The 17,351-nt window shown below is 34.0% G+C and overlaps 1 protein-coding gene across 1 annotated transcript in view; it reads right to left on the reverse strand.

Annotated features, from left to right (window-relative positions):
• METTL8 (methyltransferase 8, tRNA N3-cytidine) overlaps positions 1-17,351 on the reverse strand; it is a 92,930-nt gene that overhangs the window by 73,847 nt on the left and 1,732 nt on the right. Inside the window, exon 2 of the mRNA XM_083842479.1 lies at positions 10,810-10,867. Coding sequence (XP_083698605.1) covers positions 10,810-10,856 — 47 coding nt within the window. The 5' untranslated portion in view covers positions 10,857-10,867. The remainder of the gene's footprint in view (positions 1-10,809; positions 10,868-17,351) is intronic.

A 17,351-nucleotide genomic window follows, 5' to 3' on the forward strand; every position in this document is an offset into this window, starting at 1 on the left:
TAGTTCCTAATAGCTTAAAGAACTAATTCATGCTAAAGTAAGCTCTTGTGGAATGTAGTAACTGGATATAAAGACGTTTTGTACATCAGTCCAGTATGTTCAAATTCAATTACAAACCACACTTCTGGATTCATTATGTTGTCATTACGCTTATATGATAGTTCAGTTATTTGTATTATACTTAGTCTCCCTTTCCACACCTCTAAACATTAAAAATACCCATAATAAAATTGCTAGTAATATTTTTGAATATGTAGAACTGTCACAATAAAGAATTCAAAATATTTTTTGTGGCTTTAAAGTTTGTCTTTAGGTAAAATATGTAAAATCCATCCCAACAGCTATACCCAACAATTTTTTGTTACTTTAAATCAATAATTTAAGGCCTGACCCATTTTGAGAGAAGACAGCTTGTATAGCATGTATGCAGAACACTAGGAAAAGCAGAAACATCAATTTGTTCTCTTTAAAGATTTGTTTATTCCAAAAAAGGCTTTGAAATAAAATGCTTTGGAAGGCTGGCAAGTCTGCTGAACAATGCGTTGTTATTCTCTGAAGGCATATTATCTTAAAAATCACAAGAAAATTGCAGTGTTTTAATGAGTAGAACTCTTATTTTTGAGAGAAAATAAATGGAAGAGTTTGAGAGGATATTTTTATTGGTGGTGGTGGGTTTTTTGTTGTTGGGTTGTTAGCTTTTTTTCCTCCTGGGGCTGCCTGTTGCTCTTATGTGGAAGTTTCCTGCTGATTTGACTTTTTATTCTGCTGTGAGACTGATGCTAAGATTTACTTGATAGCTGTGGAGAAAAACTGGATTTAGCATAAGGAAGATAACTGCTTTTCCCTAGGGAGAGACAAAAAGGGAAAGACAGAGTGGGGCACACGGACAGTATTATCTGGAGCTACGTTCTTGGTCAATTATTTTATTCAGCTTCTATTTTAGATGATGCTGCCACTAATAAAAGACAGGAAAGCTACTGGCCTCAAGCCAGGAAGACAGATGAGCAAATAAACAATTTGTGTTTTAATGTAAATGTCCAACTATAACGGAAACAATATACTCTTTTTATATAGAGTTGATCATGCTGCATCTTGTAACAGATGTGTAATTAAGAAAAACTGTCATTAGAATTTGCCAGGTGGAGACTTGCCTTATATGCAGGGTTCTCTGGCAGAGAGAAGAGAGTGATTGTAGAAATGTGCACCATTGCAGCTATTTTAGCAGTGCATTGCCTTTTGCACGTTCTTTGGGTTTGGATGACATGCTCTGAATGTTAAAACAATGGGTAAGATTTTTGCTTATATGGCAGACTTGTGCAAAATCAAATCATTTATGTTTTCAGACTGTTTTCTTTTGTTAATCTTACCATACCTATGGAAAATGCAATGTTTTAAGATACTAATATATGTCTGTATCACAACACAAGGAACTTCATGAACAAAGCAAGACTCCATAGTAAGAGGGCAGTAAATACTGAGGGCAGAAGGCAGTTTGAGGAAGTTTAGCACTGACAGGGTGTAGGTTTTGAAATGTAATTATTAACAGATGTTATTAGTCATTAGTCATTTTTTGAATTAAATACAGTGAATAAATAAAATTAAATCACACAATTAGGCAGTAAGTAAAAAAAAAAAAAAGAGAGAAAAAAATATTATCCATTTAGTCTCAAAATCTAAATATTTAAAAATCCAGCAATTAGGAGAAGTAGAAGACAGTATACCTAGGTAAATATTCTAGAGTTCCTGAATTAGGCATATATAATAGAAAAATTAAGAATAGGTAAGAATTCCTATCGTTCCCTTTTTCTTCATTTAATTGCATGGACAACAGTTTATCCTGATATCAAAGTCAAATTGTCTAACTAGAATGACTGATTTTATGTTTTTGCACCTTGTTGATTGCCAAGTTATGATTCTTTCATGAAACTGAATTATTAAAGATAACCGACCCTTTAATAATGTTTAGCCTGTTGTAGTACTGGTTTTGCTGCTAGATAATAGCAACATATTTGAGATACTCAATAATCACCTGCAGAATTTTCATTGTGTATATTTTTGAAGTAAAACATCACCTTAGAGCCATTGACAATAATTGCTTGATATTTTTGCATATGCTAAAGATTATCTTTGCTCTATGTTTCTTGAATAGAAATTTTAGTAAAGCCTTGCATTTGGACTATATAGACAACCTTCCAGGAGTTTAGATGTTTAGCTGAGCAGTTGGTACTGCCCAAAAACTTCATGAACCCTCCATTCTATTGAGACTCCCCAGAACACAGAATTATTTTGAAGAAAACCCCAGTAACAGGATACAAGCCTAAAAAATTACCACAAGGATTATGGCAGACTCATTAGTACTGATTTACCTTCTGGACCTATTTTTTTTTTTTTTTCAAATCAGTAAATTGATATTTGGTTTGAGGTTTTATCCCCTCCCCCTTTTAGAAAGGAGTTTTTCTGTTTCAAAATCACTTATTTATTTTACTACCTCCTGCTATGTTATGTTTTTGTTTTGTTTTGTTTGTGTGTTTTTTTTTAATTCCTCTTTGGTGAGCAGAGAACTATGGGGAACAACAGGTGCCCTTATTTCTCCCCTCTCTGTTTTCTGTGGTTGGCTAATAAGATTTCTAATGACAAAATTCAGGGCAAGAACTCTCACCAGGAATTCAGAGACTGAAGTCCAGCTCCTGTGAACTATTCTAACCTCCTAGAAATCAAAGGTTGGCCTTTGAATAGCAATTCCTGTATCAATTCAAAAAATATGCCTCAGATATACAGCAAAACCCCTGCCAGTTGAATACTTTAGGTGATAGAATATTTCTCCTATATTCTAGGAGATACATTGATCCAAATTGTAATGAATAATTTTTGTACCAAATTCAAAATTTCAATTTATCTACTTTTGACTTTTAATCATTGGATTTTATGCTTTTTTCCTGGTAACTAAAGGATTCTCTACTAGTCAGCTGTTTTTCTTCTACATAGTTTTTTATAATTATGACCAAGTCAGCTCATCATCTTTTCTATGAAGCTAAATGGGGAATTTGCATATCAAAAAGGCAGATCATAAGGGAAAAAATGTTCATTCTTCTGTCCAAAATGAAAAAAACCACCTTGCCAAACTGAATACACAGAAGAGTCATTTTACACCCCTACACAGGACTATAACCAAGCTTAACCTCTCGGGCTTGTCACTGCTAGCTCAAACTGTCTCCATATTCATTATATTCCAAGAGTCCAGCATGCTCAGTGCAGAGGCAGAACAAGTTGTCATTTTCCTTGCAAAGTACAACATAAAAGTATCCTATTTACGATAAAGGTGGCTATAGGACTAGTTAGAGATATGTGACAGAACTTTTTACAATTTCATCTGAAAAAAATAAAACTTTTTTTTTAGTTTTGCAAAGATTTGGAATAAAACTGACTTTGTAACAGGGTAACAGGTCACTTTCTTTCCAGTACTTCCTTTGGCCATTTTCATTCATTCGTGTGTTTCAGTGCAGAACTAGTATGAACCTGCCAGCAGCTGACAGCATTTCTTTTCTACACTTGCAGCAAAAGTCAGGGAGGTGATGAAGATGAAAGCCAATTCATCAGAACATTAGATCCTATTTCAACCCAACCCAGAAACCTGTACAAATGAGATTATTTTTTTTTTAAAGTAACTAAGCAAGCCATGATTACATTTAGCAATACAGCCAGGGGAGGGGAGGACAGTATATGTAACTATATATATAGCACATTGGTGGAAACTAGCTAGAAATATAATGCTTTCCTATAAAATATATTAAAAAAAAATCAAAACCCTTAAATGTATGTGCAAACTGGATTTCAAGTGGAAAACCGTAAGCCTCACTGGCATCTTACCAGCATTCCAGACTGCTACTGATTTATTAACTGACTCCTATTGAGCTATTTTTTGCAAAATGAAGAGGACATTGCTCCTATACTTGATATTAAAGAATAAATAAATATATATATACTGAAAGGATATCTTCATGAAATTATTGCGTGCTGTTTCATTCAGGGTAAAAATACCTTGGAGGTAAACATGAGTTTATAACAGTATATAATGCCTTCTTCCACTATCATCATCATCTATATCAGCCATCTTTACAACTGGAAATTTAAAGAGATCAAATGGTGCTGTATCAATTAATTATGTAAATATCACTGGTTAACCAGATCAATGTACATCAGTTTTAGAGAACTTGGTTTTGCTTTGTATGACCAAAGTATCTTATCTCTGGCAGGACATGTGTTCTTTTGACAGAGATTCATTCTTCCAACAGCTCATCAAATGCCCTGGGCTGTTAGTCTCTGTCTCATTTTTCTCTTCCCCTGCCAACAGCGGAAACATTACACTTTCTTTTCCTTTTACACGTCTCAGTACCTATCTAGTTGTTTGTTGTACTGTTTTTTGTTCTTGCTGGTGGAGTTTTTTTTACACAACTAGCTTTCACAGCCTTATATAGCAGAATATTTCCCTTGGCTCATATAATTTTTTTGGCAGTCAAGTTTTTCCACCTTTTTGTTGATCTAAGGATGCTGCAATAATATAGTTATTTGAAATGGAAAATTGGACTGCTTTGAATTGAATACATTTTCATACCTGAAGGTTTTTTAACCAATTAATTTCCTGTGACATTTGAAGTCTGAAAAATCATTTAAAAATAAAGATTTTCTGCTTTTCCCCTTCTTTATTAAAGTTTGAAAAGCAAAATGTGACTCCATATTATGCTTGCCCTTTTTCCCTCTCATTTTGTACTGACATTTTGATTACTTCCTTAGAACAACCATGTTTAAACACATACAATTACAATACTTTTCTGTATCTATGTATAAAAGGAGTAGCTAAGTGAAGAGTAGCTAAAGGAACTCTGCCTATCTTCTTTGAGTTTAGACATCTCTTAGAACAAAAAAAATAACACGCAGCTCTGCAGGTGCATACACGTGTGTATGGCTGGCACTAGCTGATTTGTGGGAGATAGACATGCGTTCTGTAGACCATTTTTTTCTGTTTTTGTGTGAATAAAAATACTGCAATAGTCTATGTATCATACACATGTATATAAAATTGGAGGTTCTGTCGCTGCAATCATTTGAGCCATGAGTTTGTCATGATCCAAAATATATGGATGAACTTTAAAACCTTAAAAAGCGTTATCAACAAACATAGAACATGCTAAATTATTATTTTTGCCAAGTGTCAAATCACCTTTTATTTTGGGCTATTACACACATAATAATGGCCTAATAAATCAGCTCCTACTGTATAAGCAACTGTAGAAACGCACATGTAGCTGGCTTTCACAACAGAAGAGTTCTGTTCCTCCTTCCGGAAGCATGAAGATTTCTCTTTAATGTGTATCTTCCCAGTTGACAGATACTACATAAATAGTTTAGAAATGGCATAATTGTGCAATATAAAGGTTTTTATAAAAAGGACGTGCCTTGACTACTGAGTGTGTATGTGTGAGTGTATGCTGATATAGACATATGAACATGGGCTACAGTACATATACTCTAGAATTCATATTTTGCTATAGTTTTTCTTCCACTGACTTCAGTGGACACAGGATTTCAAGCAATGTTTTGGCTAACTGTCTTTTTAGACTTTCAGGTGAAATTACTATAGAAGGGTCTTAGTTCAGAATACCATGCTCCATGAACACATTTACAACCATAAAAAGTCCAGAAACTGAACTGGAGATGCTACTGTTCACCCTCTTCCTCAGGTCGCTGAGATCCATATCCACCCCAACATCCCATGTACATCTGCAGTTCCTGCTGACACTGTAAGTAATTTTACACAACTGCAGCACTGTGTAAGCAATGGACTATCAGAAGCTTGAGCATTTACATTGAAAGTCAAACTGCAGCCACAGAACGTAACTGTTAGAGCTTTTACGATGTGCTGGGTTACAAACCAATTAAGGACTTTTTGTCTGATGGTACTTTTTTTTTTTGTCAAACACATTGAGAGAAGGGACATATTAAGATCATTGGTTCAAAACCAACATTATTATTGAAGATTTTTTTTTTGCTTAGTGCCAAAGTTGTAAGACAAATGACATCACTTGGATTTCAGCATGCATTTTACTCTGAAATGTTTTTTAATACATTAATGTGCTGCTGCATTCTTCCTCTGAAATAAAGACATAGAGGGGTTTTATAAATACTGTCCATATTTCAAAGACATAAATCCAGTACATCTACTGTTTACATAAAAAGATTTTTTCTTAACCCTTCACCTCAAGTTTGGCTTTGGAAGTGAAAGGTTTTTTTTCCTTTACATACCACCTATAATACAGGTTGGTAGAGGTAACTATCAAGGCAGCTTTAAGTGCCATCATTTTGTTTGCACTGATGGAACTGACCGTTCTTCTAAATGGAAGACAGTAATTAATTTCTGTTGTTTTAAAACTATAAAATTCAGTTAATGCTCTTTTAAGGATGTATCTGCTTAATGAGATACGGTAGGAGTCAAATACACGAACGTTACTCTGCACAACTGCCCCTTATGTGTTTTTAGTGTGCATTTAAGCATGGCTTAGCTTCTGCCAGTTTGTGAGTACTCATCCTTGTATTCTACTTGTAAAAAAGTTTTTTAAAAACTATACAAAAGATATAGTTATTTGCCATCATTTTAGTGTTGCTTACTTATCATGACACAGTAAGTAGTTGCCTAAGCTGTTAGGATCCAATTTTGCCAGCTCTCTGGAGCACTTCCATTAAAACTGTCCAGTTACATGATACTTCCCCAAAAGTCTGCAATGCTTTCAATCACTGATATCGTGAAATCACTATCTATCATACTAGCCAATACTCTTTTTCTTTTTCTGTACTAACCTGCCTACACCTTTGTCCAACCAATTTTATACCTGAACTTTACAAACCTTCAGCAAAGAAGCATCTTTTCACTTTTTATTTGTATAATCCAATGTATAGGAAAGTCTTTGTTCCTGACTAGGGCCCCTATTTATGTGTGCAATATATACAAAATAATAAGAATAAAGCTTTTTAATGAGTATTGCAAATAAGTTACCAAATACTGACTTTAACTGTTGGTATTGACTTCAACTATGACTGAAGGTCTAATGGGATCTGGCCTACATTTCTACAAGTGTCTGTATATCCCTCCAAAGATGAAATCATGAATACGTCTGATTTGCTTGAAATAAACATACTTTCTGGATGAGATTTTACATTAATACCACACAAACCGATGTTGTTTATTACAGTGTTAGCACACACATGCAGCCATTTGTTACAGAATAAACAAAATGAAAAATCTTTTATGTTCCATTGGGTCAAAAAGCACTGGAAAGATATGCTGCAATTCATTACTATATTACTGGAAACGTAGCTGTCATAAATATGAAGCTTCCTTTCTGGATATATAATCAAATCACATATCATTTGATGTCAGAGGACATACCAATTTAGTTTTCATCAATTTGAACGTATTTTTATGTTCCTAGCTGCTACTGCAAGTTTTATAACAATGTTTTTTTCATTAAAGGTTGGCAAAAATACTTAACCATATCTTAACTGGACTATTCTAAACAGTTCTGGTTGCTGGGATATTCTGCTAAGAAGTCTGATTCTTCAAAAATGTTAGGACAGGTTTGTATACGACAAGCCCTAATCCACTAGTATTACACATCTGGACACAGCATTGAAAATAATCAAGTTATGAAGGCTTGCAAAATAGTCCTAATGCTGTACATACATGTTCTCTATAGGTCCATTCAGTGGAAACTTGGTGAAAGCGGATGAAATTAACATATCCTATCTTGCAGTAAGAATAAGCTAAGAATAAGCACATGGACAGAAGAACTTCCATGACCTCTCACCTTTGTTTCTGACTAAAAACTTCCTCATCCATCAAGCTAATGTGTGAGCAGGGTTACATGGTGAACTATACTAAAAGATTGATCCAGTGCTTCACGTGAGCATACAAACACACAGTCCAATTAAAGAAGGGAATACGGGTGAGAATGGGTGCGCACAATGAGAACTACTTTAGCTAGGAGAGTCACTGAAAAATGTTTACGTAAACCATATCCTAAATTAAAATGACACATATACAGGTAACTTGGGGGATTCTCTAAAAGGGGATTTTGTTCAGTTAAAACTGAAGTATTAATTATACGTTAGTTTAGTTAAAAATACTTCTTAGTACAAACAAGGCTTACAAATGAAAAGCAACAAAAGGATGGCTTGGATAAATACATGCTTTTAACATTGGCAAAATCAGACAGGGAAGAGTGGATTGCAACGCTGTGTTTCTAAGATAAAAAAGTATATATCATAGCTTTCCTGATCAGGACACTTTCCTGGTAATTATAACATACAATACCACTAATACAAAGTCAACAAGAAAACCCAATAAGACTGTAGATTCCTTTGTAGTATCGTTACTATATACCACATTACCTCTTAAGTCCAGAGACTTAGAATCTCATAATTACAGAATCGCAGAATGGTTTGGGTTGGAAGGGATCTTAAAGATTATCTAATTCCAGCCCCCCTGCCATGGGCAGGAACACCTACCACTAGACCAGGTTACTCAAATGCAATCCTTTTCCAAACAAAAATGCTATTCAAGTAAAACACAGTTGTGTTGTTTGACTGCAGTTTTCAAAGGGACTGTTGACTTTGCATGTCTTCATTTATATCCATTTGAGATGTGCTAGGGCTCTTTTTTTAAAATTTTTATTTTTTCTTTGCATGGCTGAATATCTGTAATTTACTGTTGAACTTATTATAGTTCTTGGAGTTCATTTTAGCTACAAAATCAAACTCCAAAGTAATTTCCCTTGGTAACCCAAACTCAGTGTCAGTTTGAGAGAAATAATGATTTCATGATTTTATCCACACTTACTTATCTCCTGTCTCTATGACAACAGTTCAAATACATATATTTTGAATTATTAGGCTCAGGACTTCAAGTACAAAAGCTTTTATTTTTATGGCGGATATTATACATACATTATTAACATTGTCTCTGACTCTCACAGTCTTGTTAAAAGTATCCAATTGTTCGATACCTTGTTCAGCAGTTCTTTCTGGGTTTTATACCATATTAACAAAGGTATGTGAAAATCTTTTCTCTCTTCAACTCATTATCCATGAATAATTTCTTTGCTCTGTAGTGGACTAGAGTGGTGTTCTGGAAATTGTTTGAGACATATGCAATACATTTAGGGTGTTATTGCATCAATATATTCTAGCACCATCATTTTGGCAGATCCTTCAGTACAAAATCAATTTTGATGTAAACCTAATGTCTTTATTCTGAGGTTCAAAATATCCCTCCTCCACACCTTCCCAGTCTCCTGACACTCAGTTTCATAGGTCTGGTTATTTGCTTTGGATAGCCTCGTTCCAATTCAAACAAAACATGAAACAAAATACTTTTCCTTCAATGCTTATCCTTTCTCTTTTTCTGTTGATACTGTTACTATTGCAAGTTTGTACATTTTATAGCATTTTAGAAACTTCTATTTTCCTTTCAAGTCATTTCAGAATATGACACTATTTTTGATCTTATAACATTCAGAAAATCAGATCTTCTTTCTTGTGTTCAAACACTAAACAACAGGATAGAGAACTTAACCTATACTTTTGAAAACCCAGAACACGGAGCTCTGATTAGCATTCTAAGATAAGACCTTTGACTAAACAGGAAATCTGAGGGACATATACTTTTGTGCACTACAGTACAGCACAGAGATCTTTGGCCTACCAATAACAGAACCTGCAGATTCCCTTTGAGCACTCTAGGGAGTCCTACTAATTTCAGATGCAATAGTCCATGGTTCAATTTCCTGCTGGAATGGATTCTTCACAAGTGGGAATAATCCTTCATTTGATGTTTACTCACTTGGATACATTTCTGTATTCCATACTGGCCATATCAGTCTTTGCAATTCTTATTTATTCTTGCCAGAATGCACTTCTGCGTTAGCTGATTTTATTACTATTATATGGTTGAAATGGCACCTTTATTGTATGACCTTGTTTCCATTAGCTTAAAATAACTTTCCAAAACAATTATCTCAAGGCTAGTATTTCATGTTTGTTCTCAGAATAAAGATCCAATTTTATCACTTTCAGTTTGAAGAGAATGTATTCAGTAGTTTTCACAAATTGTATATATTTGGCTAATATATACTGATATAGTTGTTTTTATTAAATAGTTACCAATTATGATAGTTCCTTATTTTCATTCACATTTATTATTCTTCTCCTCCTAATAATTAAGTAATATATGACAACTCCTGAAATACCACTTCAGAAAGTTATTTTGAAATTCTTCATGGAGCTTCTTTCCTCTGTGTTTGTATTACAGTCATAAGGTATTTAAAGCATCTTTGGACTTGACTCACTATCTGAGTTTCTTAAATAAAATGAGTAATAACCTCAGTATCTGTGTTATATTAATTATTAATAATTTATGTATGTATTATATGCATGTATTTATATACTCCATACATTATAGAATTTTAACTTATATAATCATAAATGCATCTCATTTATGTAAATGTATCTTAATCACATGAAATAGATGTTGATGTTGTAATTTTAAATCTATAAAGGCATAAAACCAGCTAAGATTTCAAAATACTATGCTGTTCTCTATGTAAATATGGCAGAGTAGCATAATATATAACACAGCATTATATGATCTCAAGGTCAGTATAACACCTAACAGCAATGCAGTTTAAGGAAACAGATTATTGACCCTGGAATACAGTAGGCCAAGATGGGAGAAATGGAAAAAATTAACTTTATGCAAACCTTATGCTGCAACATTTGCCAGCTTCTGTCGTGAAGTTTTTGGCCATCGCTGAATCTCCTGGGAACAAAGGAAAATTCAAGATAAATTCAAATCAGAATGAGCCACAGTTTTTACTTTTTGTTTAGTCTTCCTTTTACTTTTTGTTTAGTCTTCCTTAATGATAATATTTTACGTCATTCACTATTACCGAACAGACAGATTTAGTATTGGTTATAAAACTTCTAAAAGCACCCCCAACATTTTCTTAAAAGACACACAGGATTTTCAATTCTTACAGTACCATATACAACCTCTATTTTAAATGTATTTCAGTCCCATACCCAACATAGCAATTTCTCATCTCTCAGCTTCCTAGTACTAGCCCTATTCTTTGCACTGCAGAGAGAATTCACATACACACAGAGCCACATGAACATTTTGAGTCCTGCATGTTTCAGCAAATAAAACAAGGGGATTTGACAGCCCTGGATATGACTTAATATTTTAGAAAAATAAAAAAACTAGTAAATTAAAGATATTTCCTTTCATTTTACACAATATTGTGGAATTTATTTAAATAAAATGAACTCTACTATTTGATTGATTTCCAACAGTAATTTAGAGACAGATTTTCAAAGGCATGAAAGGCTATTAGGAACGTATCTAATTGATTTTCAGAAAGAGTTGAGGGCTTGATCCTGCTTTCTCTTCAGTCGGCAATGAAACGTCCATCGATTTAAATAGGAACAGGTTCATATCTGCACAGACTAGCTGCTATTTATGCCTTTCACATTATTCTTTCCATAGCCAGAGATCTCTTCCCATATTTTTTAAGAAATAATACACACACTTGATATGAAATGAAAATGTTAAGCACATATTCTCATGTCAAAACAAAAGAGGAAAAAAATCTGTTTTTATACATGCATGCAATATAATTTACCTTACATTAGAAAAAATAACAAGCCACATTCACAAAGGGAGGTAATGAAAGTTTTAACACCGAAGAACAGTTACCACACTGCAACTGCCATCCAGCTTCATGGCGCCTCTCAAATTATTCATAAGTAAAATAAGCAAAATGTTAGGTACACAGTTTACAGTTAGTTTCTAGATATATAGAAGTTTATTCAAACAAGTTTGAGTCATTATTCATAGAATTATTGCTTTACTGCTGCAAAAGTGAGAAAACATTATCAAATGTTTCATTCTATCAAATGATCAAATATATCATCAATAAAACACTGATCTTACTCTTCTATTTACTAAAGAAATGCAACTGAATATTTAAAATATATTGCCATCTAGGGAATAACTGGCTTTTAAGTGAACTGTCACACTGATATATCAAAAAAGTGACAGTAGTATCAGCATTACAAATTCATCTAGTTGAAACAATAAATAATTAGGTGTAAAAATTCAGAGTCTTATGTTCAACACAGTAAAGGATCAATTTCATCTAAAGGCAACTGGAGTGTATACTGTATCATCTGATCCAAAGTAGTGACCTTCTCGATTCAAATGCAAAATGCCTATTCCTATTGCAGATGGAATTTACTAGGACAAAATGTTCAACAAAAAGATTACATTTTCAGTGGGGCAGAAAGGTATTTGTCAGTGTCTCATTACATCTTGGATTTCAATTAGCTTTGAGATATAACAGCAATAATCCAGAATTGAGACTATCGCCAGATCTTTGTCTCTTGCACGATTGTATCTGGATTTTTTTTTCATTTACAATAAGATATTGTAAGATTTCCAAAAGAAAAGAAATAGAAGAAAATAACATTTCAGCCATTTTAGTGTCAGATACATGATGCACTTAGTGATGTCTGTCTGATAACTTTGCACTAGGAGGTAAGGGTGACATCATTTACATTTTTTCCAGCATAAATGAAAAGTGCTGAATTCCTTGAACCGTAAGTGTCCCATCAATTCTTCTACCCTCACTGTCCCACCTCCTATTATTAACATTGCATATCCACTCTGATGCTTTTGATCCTTTTCTATGAAAAGTAATTTGCCTTCTCAATGGAAATAGGAACAAAATTTGCTTTAGTACATTTCGTGAGTTCAAATACTGGCCCATACATATTTCTACACTCTAAAAGGTAGAAGGTCACGTTTTAACGATAAAAATATAAGGATTTTCAGTCACTGAAAATATTTACTTCTAATTTTTTAATATATTTAAGAAAACTAGTATGTTCTTCTGAGTTGATCATGGAACCAGGAGTCAGAACTGCATTTTTTTACTTGAATATCTGTGCAACCCTGATTTGGTGTTAACTCCTGCAAAATTGTGGATAACACTTGCCATCCGTACCTCATACCTGTGTCATGAGTGTACCTCAGTCACCTTGTGAAAGGTGGGAGGAAAAAAAGCTCAGAAATCATACAGATACTATTCAGTTGTTGATTTCTTTGTTAGTAAAGAAGTTATGATCTGTATCATGGAGATAAGATTTTTATAATACTCAAAATTACACATTGTATCTGCCATTCAAAAAGCTTCCTTTCAAATGTCAATTCACATAGCTTTAGCTGTAAGAAACATTGTTATTGAAATAATTATAGTTAGTTTTACACTACTATTAAGAGACTGAAACTAAGAGAAACTGAAGACATGTCTGTAACAGGAATCAGTGGCAAAAGCTACTGGTTGCAACACACTTCTTCCTTGATTTCAAGGAGGAAAAAGACATAACTTAAGACACTTGACCCCAAGATTCTGTAGGAAGGACAAGAGTTGGAAAAATATTTTAAGATCAATTTTCCTACATAGTAGGAAGAAGATTCTTTCTCTGAGGAAGAAACTGTACAGAATGATTGACTTATCAGTAAACATAAAATGATAAATAAAAGATAAAATGATAAAATCTAATGGATTTGCATTTTTATTTCATCTTGAACTCTAAATGGCTGTAAATATATCATAATAGTTGGACAGTAACTGTCTGCGGACATACACAATGGAGAGAGTCAGCATCTATAAAGGATTTTTCTTCTTACTCCTGAATTGCAGCCACTAATCAGGTACTAAATAATTATATTTTTTTTCCTGTTATGACTGTAGTTAAACAAAAAATAATTCTCCTGATTACTTAGAGTATTGCTTAAGTATCACATACCTCCACTGATTTTAAAAACATCAGTAAATAGGGTCTGATCCTACATAAGTATCTGTAAATATACATTGGAGCTTGCTAGCACTACTACACAATGCTAACAAAAATAATAATAATGTTTAATTTTTGTTACATGGCCATAAAAAAATAGATTTTAGAGGTTATACTCTACTTTGGATAAGTAATGCAAAATAAAAGCTGCACTATCATGCAGGAATTTTTAAATATGTGAGCATATTCTATTTCCTGTAAACTTAATGGACTTCCCACAGCTGTAAACATATATATTTATTTTATTAAAATCAAGTGAATTACAGCAGGGTTTTTCTTCCTCCTCTACTCATAGTAGTATAGGAACACAGACTTGGAAAGGGCATTCAGAGATCATCTAGTACAACCTGGTTTAGCAAAATCAGTGTAATTCAACATATAACATCCATCCAATTTCCTGTTAAAAATCCTGACAGAGAAGATTGCATTAGCAAATTAACTGAAAACAAAACAACAACAACAACAACAATCTGCTTCTCTGACACAAACAGGCTCGTATCTTGCAAAACTTTTTTTCTGACAGGAAGGACAGACTTGACTCCGCAGGAAACTGAAAACGGAGACGTTGAGACCTGCAGTGATGACACCTGTTGTTAAAAGCATTTATTGGATATAAATTTGCCAGCAACAGAGTATCCACTTGCACACATATACACTAGAAAAACACTTCTATTCTGACATTGTATCTGGTTTGATTTTAGAACTTTTTTCTAAGATTTTTTCATAGGAATGCACACTGATTTTGCAAATTCTCAGTGGCCAATATTAACATTCTTGAAATGTAACAAAAATCAGAATCAAATTCAAATACAGTTTAACTCCAACATTCTTCATTGACAGCCAATCAGACTTTCAAAATACAGACTGCTGCAAGATCAGCAGGAAAACACTCTACAGACATTCCAAATTATATAAGGGTTAAACATAGCTGAGCATGCTATCTCCGTGAACAAGGAGGCTGAAGTTCCGTAATACTCTGGTGAATATCCAGCCAGAGAAGGGCTACTTTTGCTTTGGACCAAGCCCTTGCAAGTTGTTTGGGACATGGAACACATCCTTGTTATCTGGTCCCTTCTCATTGAATTTGATTTACTGTTTGTGATATATTCTAGCAGGGTCCTTACCAAAAACCAGATGGCTGCACTAACTTTTATAGGAGATTTACTATGTCATCTCCTTTCTGCTCAGGCTTTTTTTAAAACTAAGGCATGGTAGTTTGGGTTCTGCTAGTAATACACACATTTCCAATTATCCACTGACTTGCAATTTTACTAAAAGTAACAATTCATTTAAGTTAAAAAGTAGGTGATATTCTGAGAAATATATCAGAAATTGCTGCTTACATGTTTGCTCTACAGTGCAATTCCATATAATTTTTTTCAGACCTTCCAAAACATTAGCAAGTTTCTTTTGAAGACCCAAAAAAGGAAAAAAATCTATCTCTATTTACGTTGCTGTTAGCAGTAAAATGACTCCAGAGTACCAGAACACAACTTTGTGATGCCGCAAGTGAATGATTCAACTAATTCCCAAAAGAATGAGAAATGATGAAAAGTTACTTGTAAATCTTTTTTAAATACTAGCCACAGAAGAATAAGTATTACTTTGCAATTAAAATAGAAAACTGGAAGCTAGAAATCCTAAATTCTATTTTCCGGGGTCTTGTTACATAGTATTTTTAACTCTATTACTTCATTTGTAAATAATGATGACATAGTTCATATAGGTAATTATTTAACATTTCTAGAATTAGATATTTTCATATTACTGGATGAAAAGTACATTAATTTTTAGTTAATCTTAATATTTACTGTGCCTTTGTTTATCTTTATTCTAGCCTAAAATATATTTTAGAAGATTATATAGGATACCCTTTCTGCCTACACGAAGAAAAATTCCTGAAGAATTCCTGAAGAAAAGTTTTTAAGTGAGCACTTTCTTTCTCCTTATTTATCCTGTTATCTTTTTGGTTAATAACACCAATAATAATATATACAAAAGTGACTCTGTTATCACCTTAACAAATATTAAAACATATTTTCCCTTTGATGAATACACAAAATTTCTGTAAAGGTTAACAGGAGCGAGGTATACAAACTGAGGGTAGAATATAGCCTGGCATAAAACACATCTGAAAATAGTTCCTTTTGGCTGATCTCTTGGCAGTTTTCATACTCTCTCTTAAAACCATTAGAACTAGCGTGGGTTTTGGTGCATTACAGGATCCCTTAAGAAGCTCTCATTATCTCCTCTCTTCTTAACCACATAATAGAAAAAAATGAGAGCACCGTACACAGACCACACTGAAGAAGGAGAACTTGCCTTGAAAATTTTCAACTGGTAAACCTATTTTCTATAATGCTTAGTAGTGAATCACTCTTAAGTGCTGGACCATTCACTAGCGTATGTGTTTTGTGCCAAAGGTTATCAGATTGCAAAAGCGTTCTCATCTCAGAAAGAACCCATCATTCACCATCATCTTATTTTGACACAACAGGAAAAAAATACGTCCCTCTAGAAGGAAGAGGAAAGGGAGGAGAAGGGCAGAGAGAAACCTATATTAGCAATGCAGCAAATTTTCTAAGGGAAAAGCACAGACTATTATAATGATACTAGAAAAGTTATATTTTTATATTATGGGATGAGATCTTCCTGATTATTTCAACTCCATTAAGTCCACAAGATGGACTTTTATTTTTCCTGAAATACAAGGAAAAAAAAAAACAACCAACCAAACAAACAAAAAAAGAAATTAAAATTGAGCCTGGCTTACTCAATGGAAAAAGGTAGGCCAGCTGCCTTCTCCCAGTCGCTCTCGCTGCTAGAGAACACAGCAGCTGTGGCAGTTGCTTGACAAAGGAACTACCCTCTCCAGCATAGCTCTGAAGCTCATGCCCCGCAGCAGGTTAGTGCTATTCTCCAGCAGCCCAGCAAGGTGACAAAGCAAGCCGAGGGCCCGCTTGCCTTTTCTCTCTACCTTTCTGCTAATGCAGGCAGCACAGAAGTCTAATGTTCTCGAGAAGACAGAAGCAGAGGTTCTTTTGAACTGACTGATGTCTTCTTGCATGTAGCCTGGATCCCTGCCTGTCTGCAGCAGGGACTGAATTTATCTTCCTCATTTCTTTGCATGTATCAAAGTAACTTCTCAGTAATACACTAATTCAGTTTAGGTGGGTACACAGAAACTGTTAAAGCAAGCATTCAGGTCTTAATCATGCTACATTCATCCTAAATCCAATAAAAAAAAAAAACCAAAACCTAAAATCTACCATTTTCCCAGTCCTACAGACAGAAATGTGCCACCTTACACTGTAACTTCACATTCTTAGAGATCATTGTGCAATTGGGGTTCACCATGCCAAATAATATGGTCACCAACAAAC

This window comes from Anser anser (assembly GCF_964211835.1).
Source record: "Anser anser genome assembly, chromosome: 6".
Classification (NCBI taxonomy): domain Eukaryota; kingdom Metazoa; phylum Chordata; class Aves; order Anseriformes; family Anatidae; genus Anser; species Anser anser.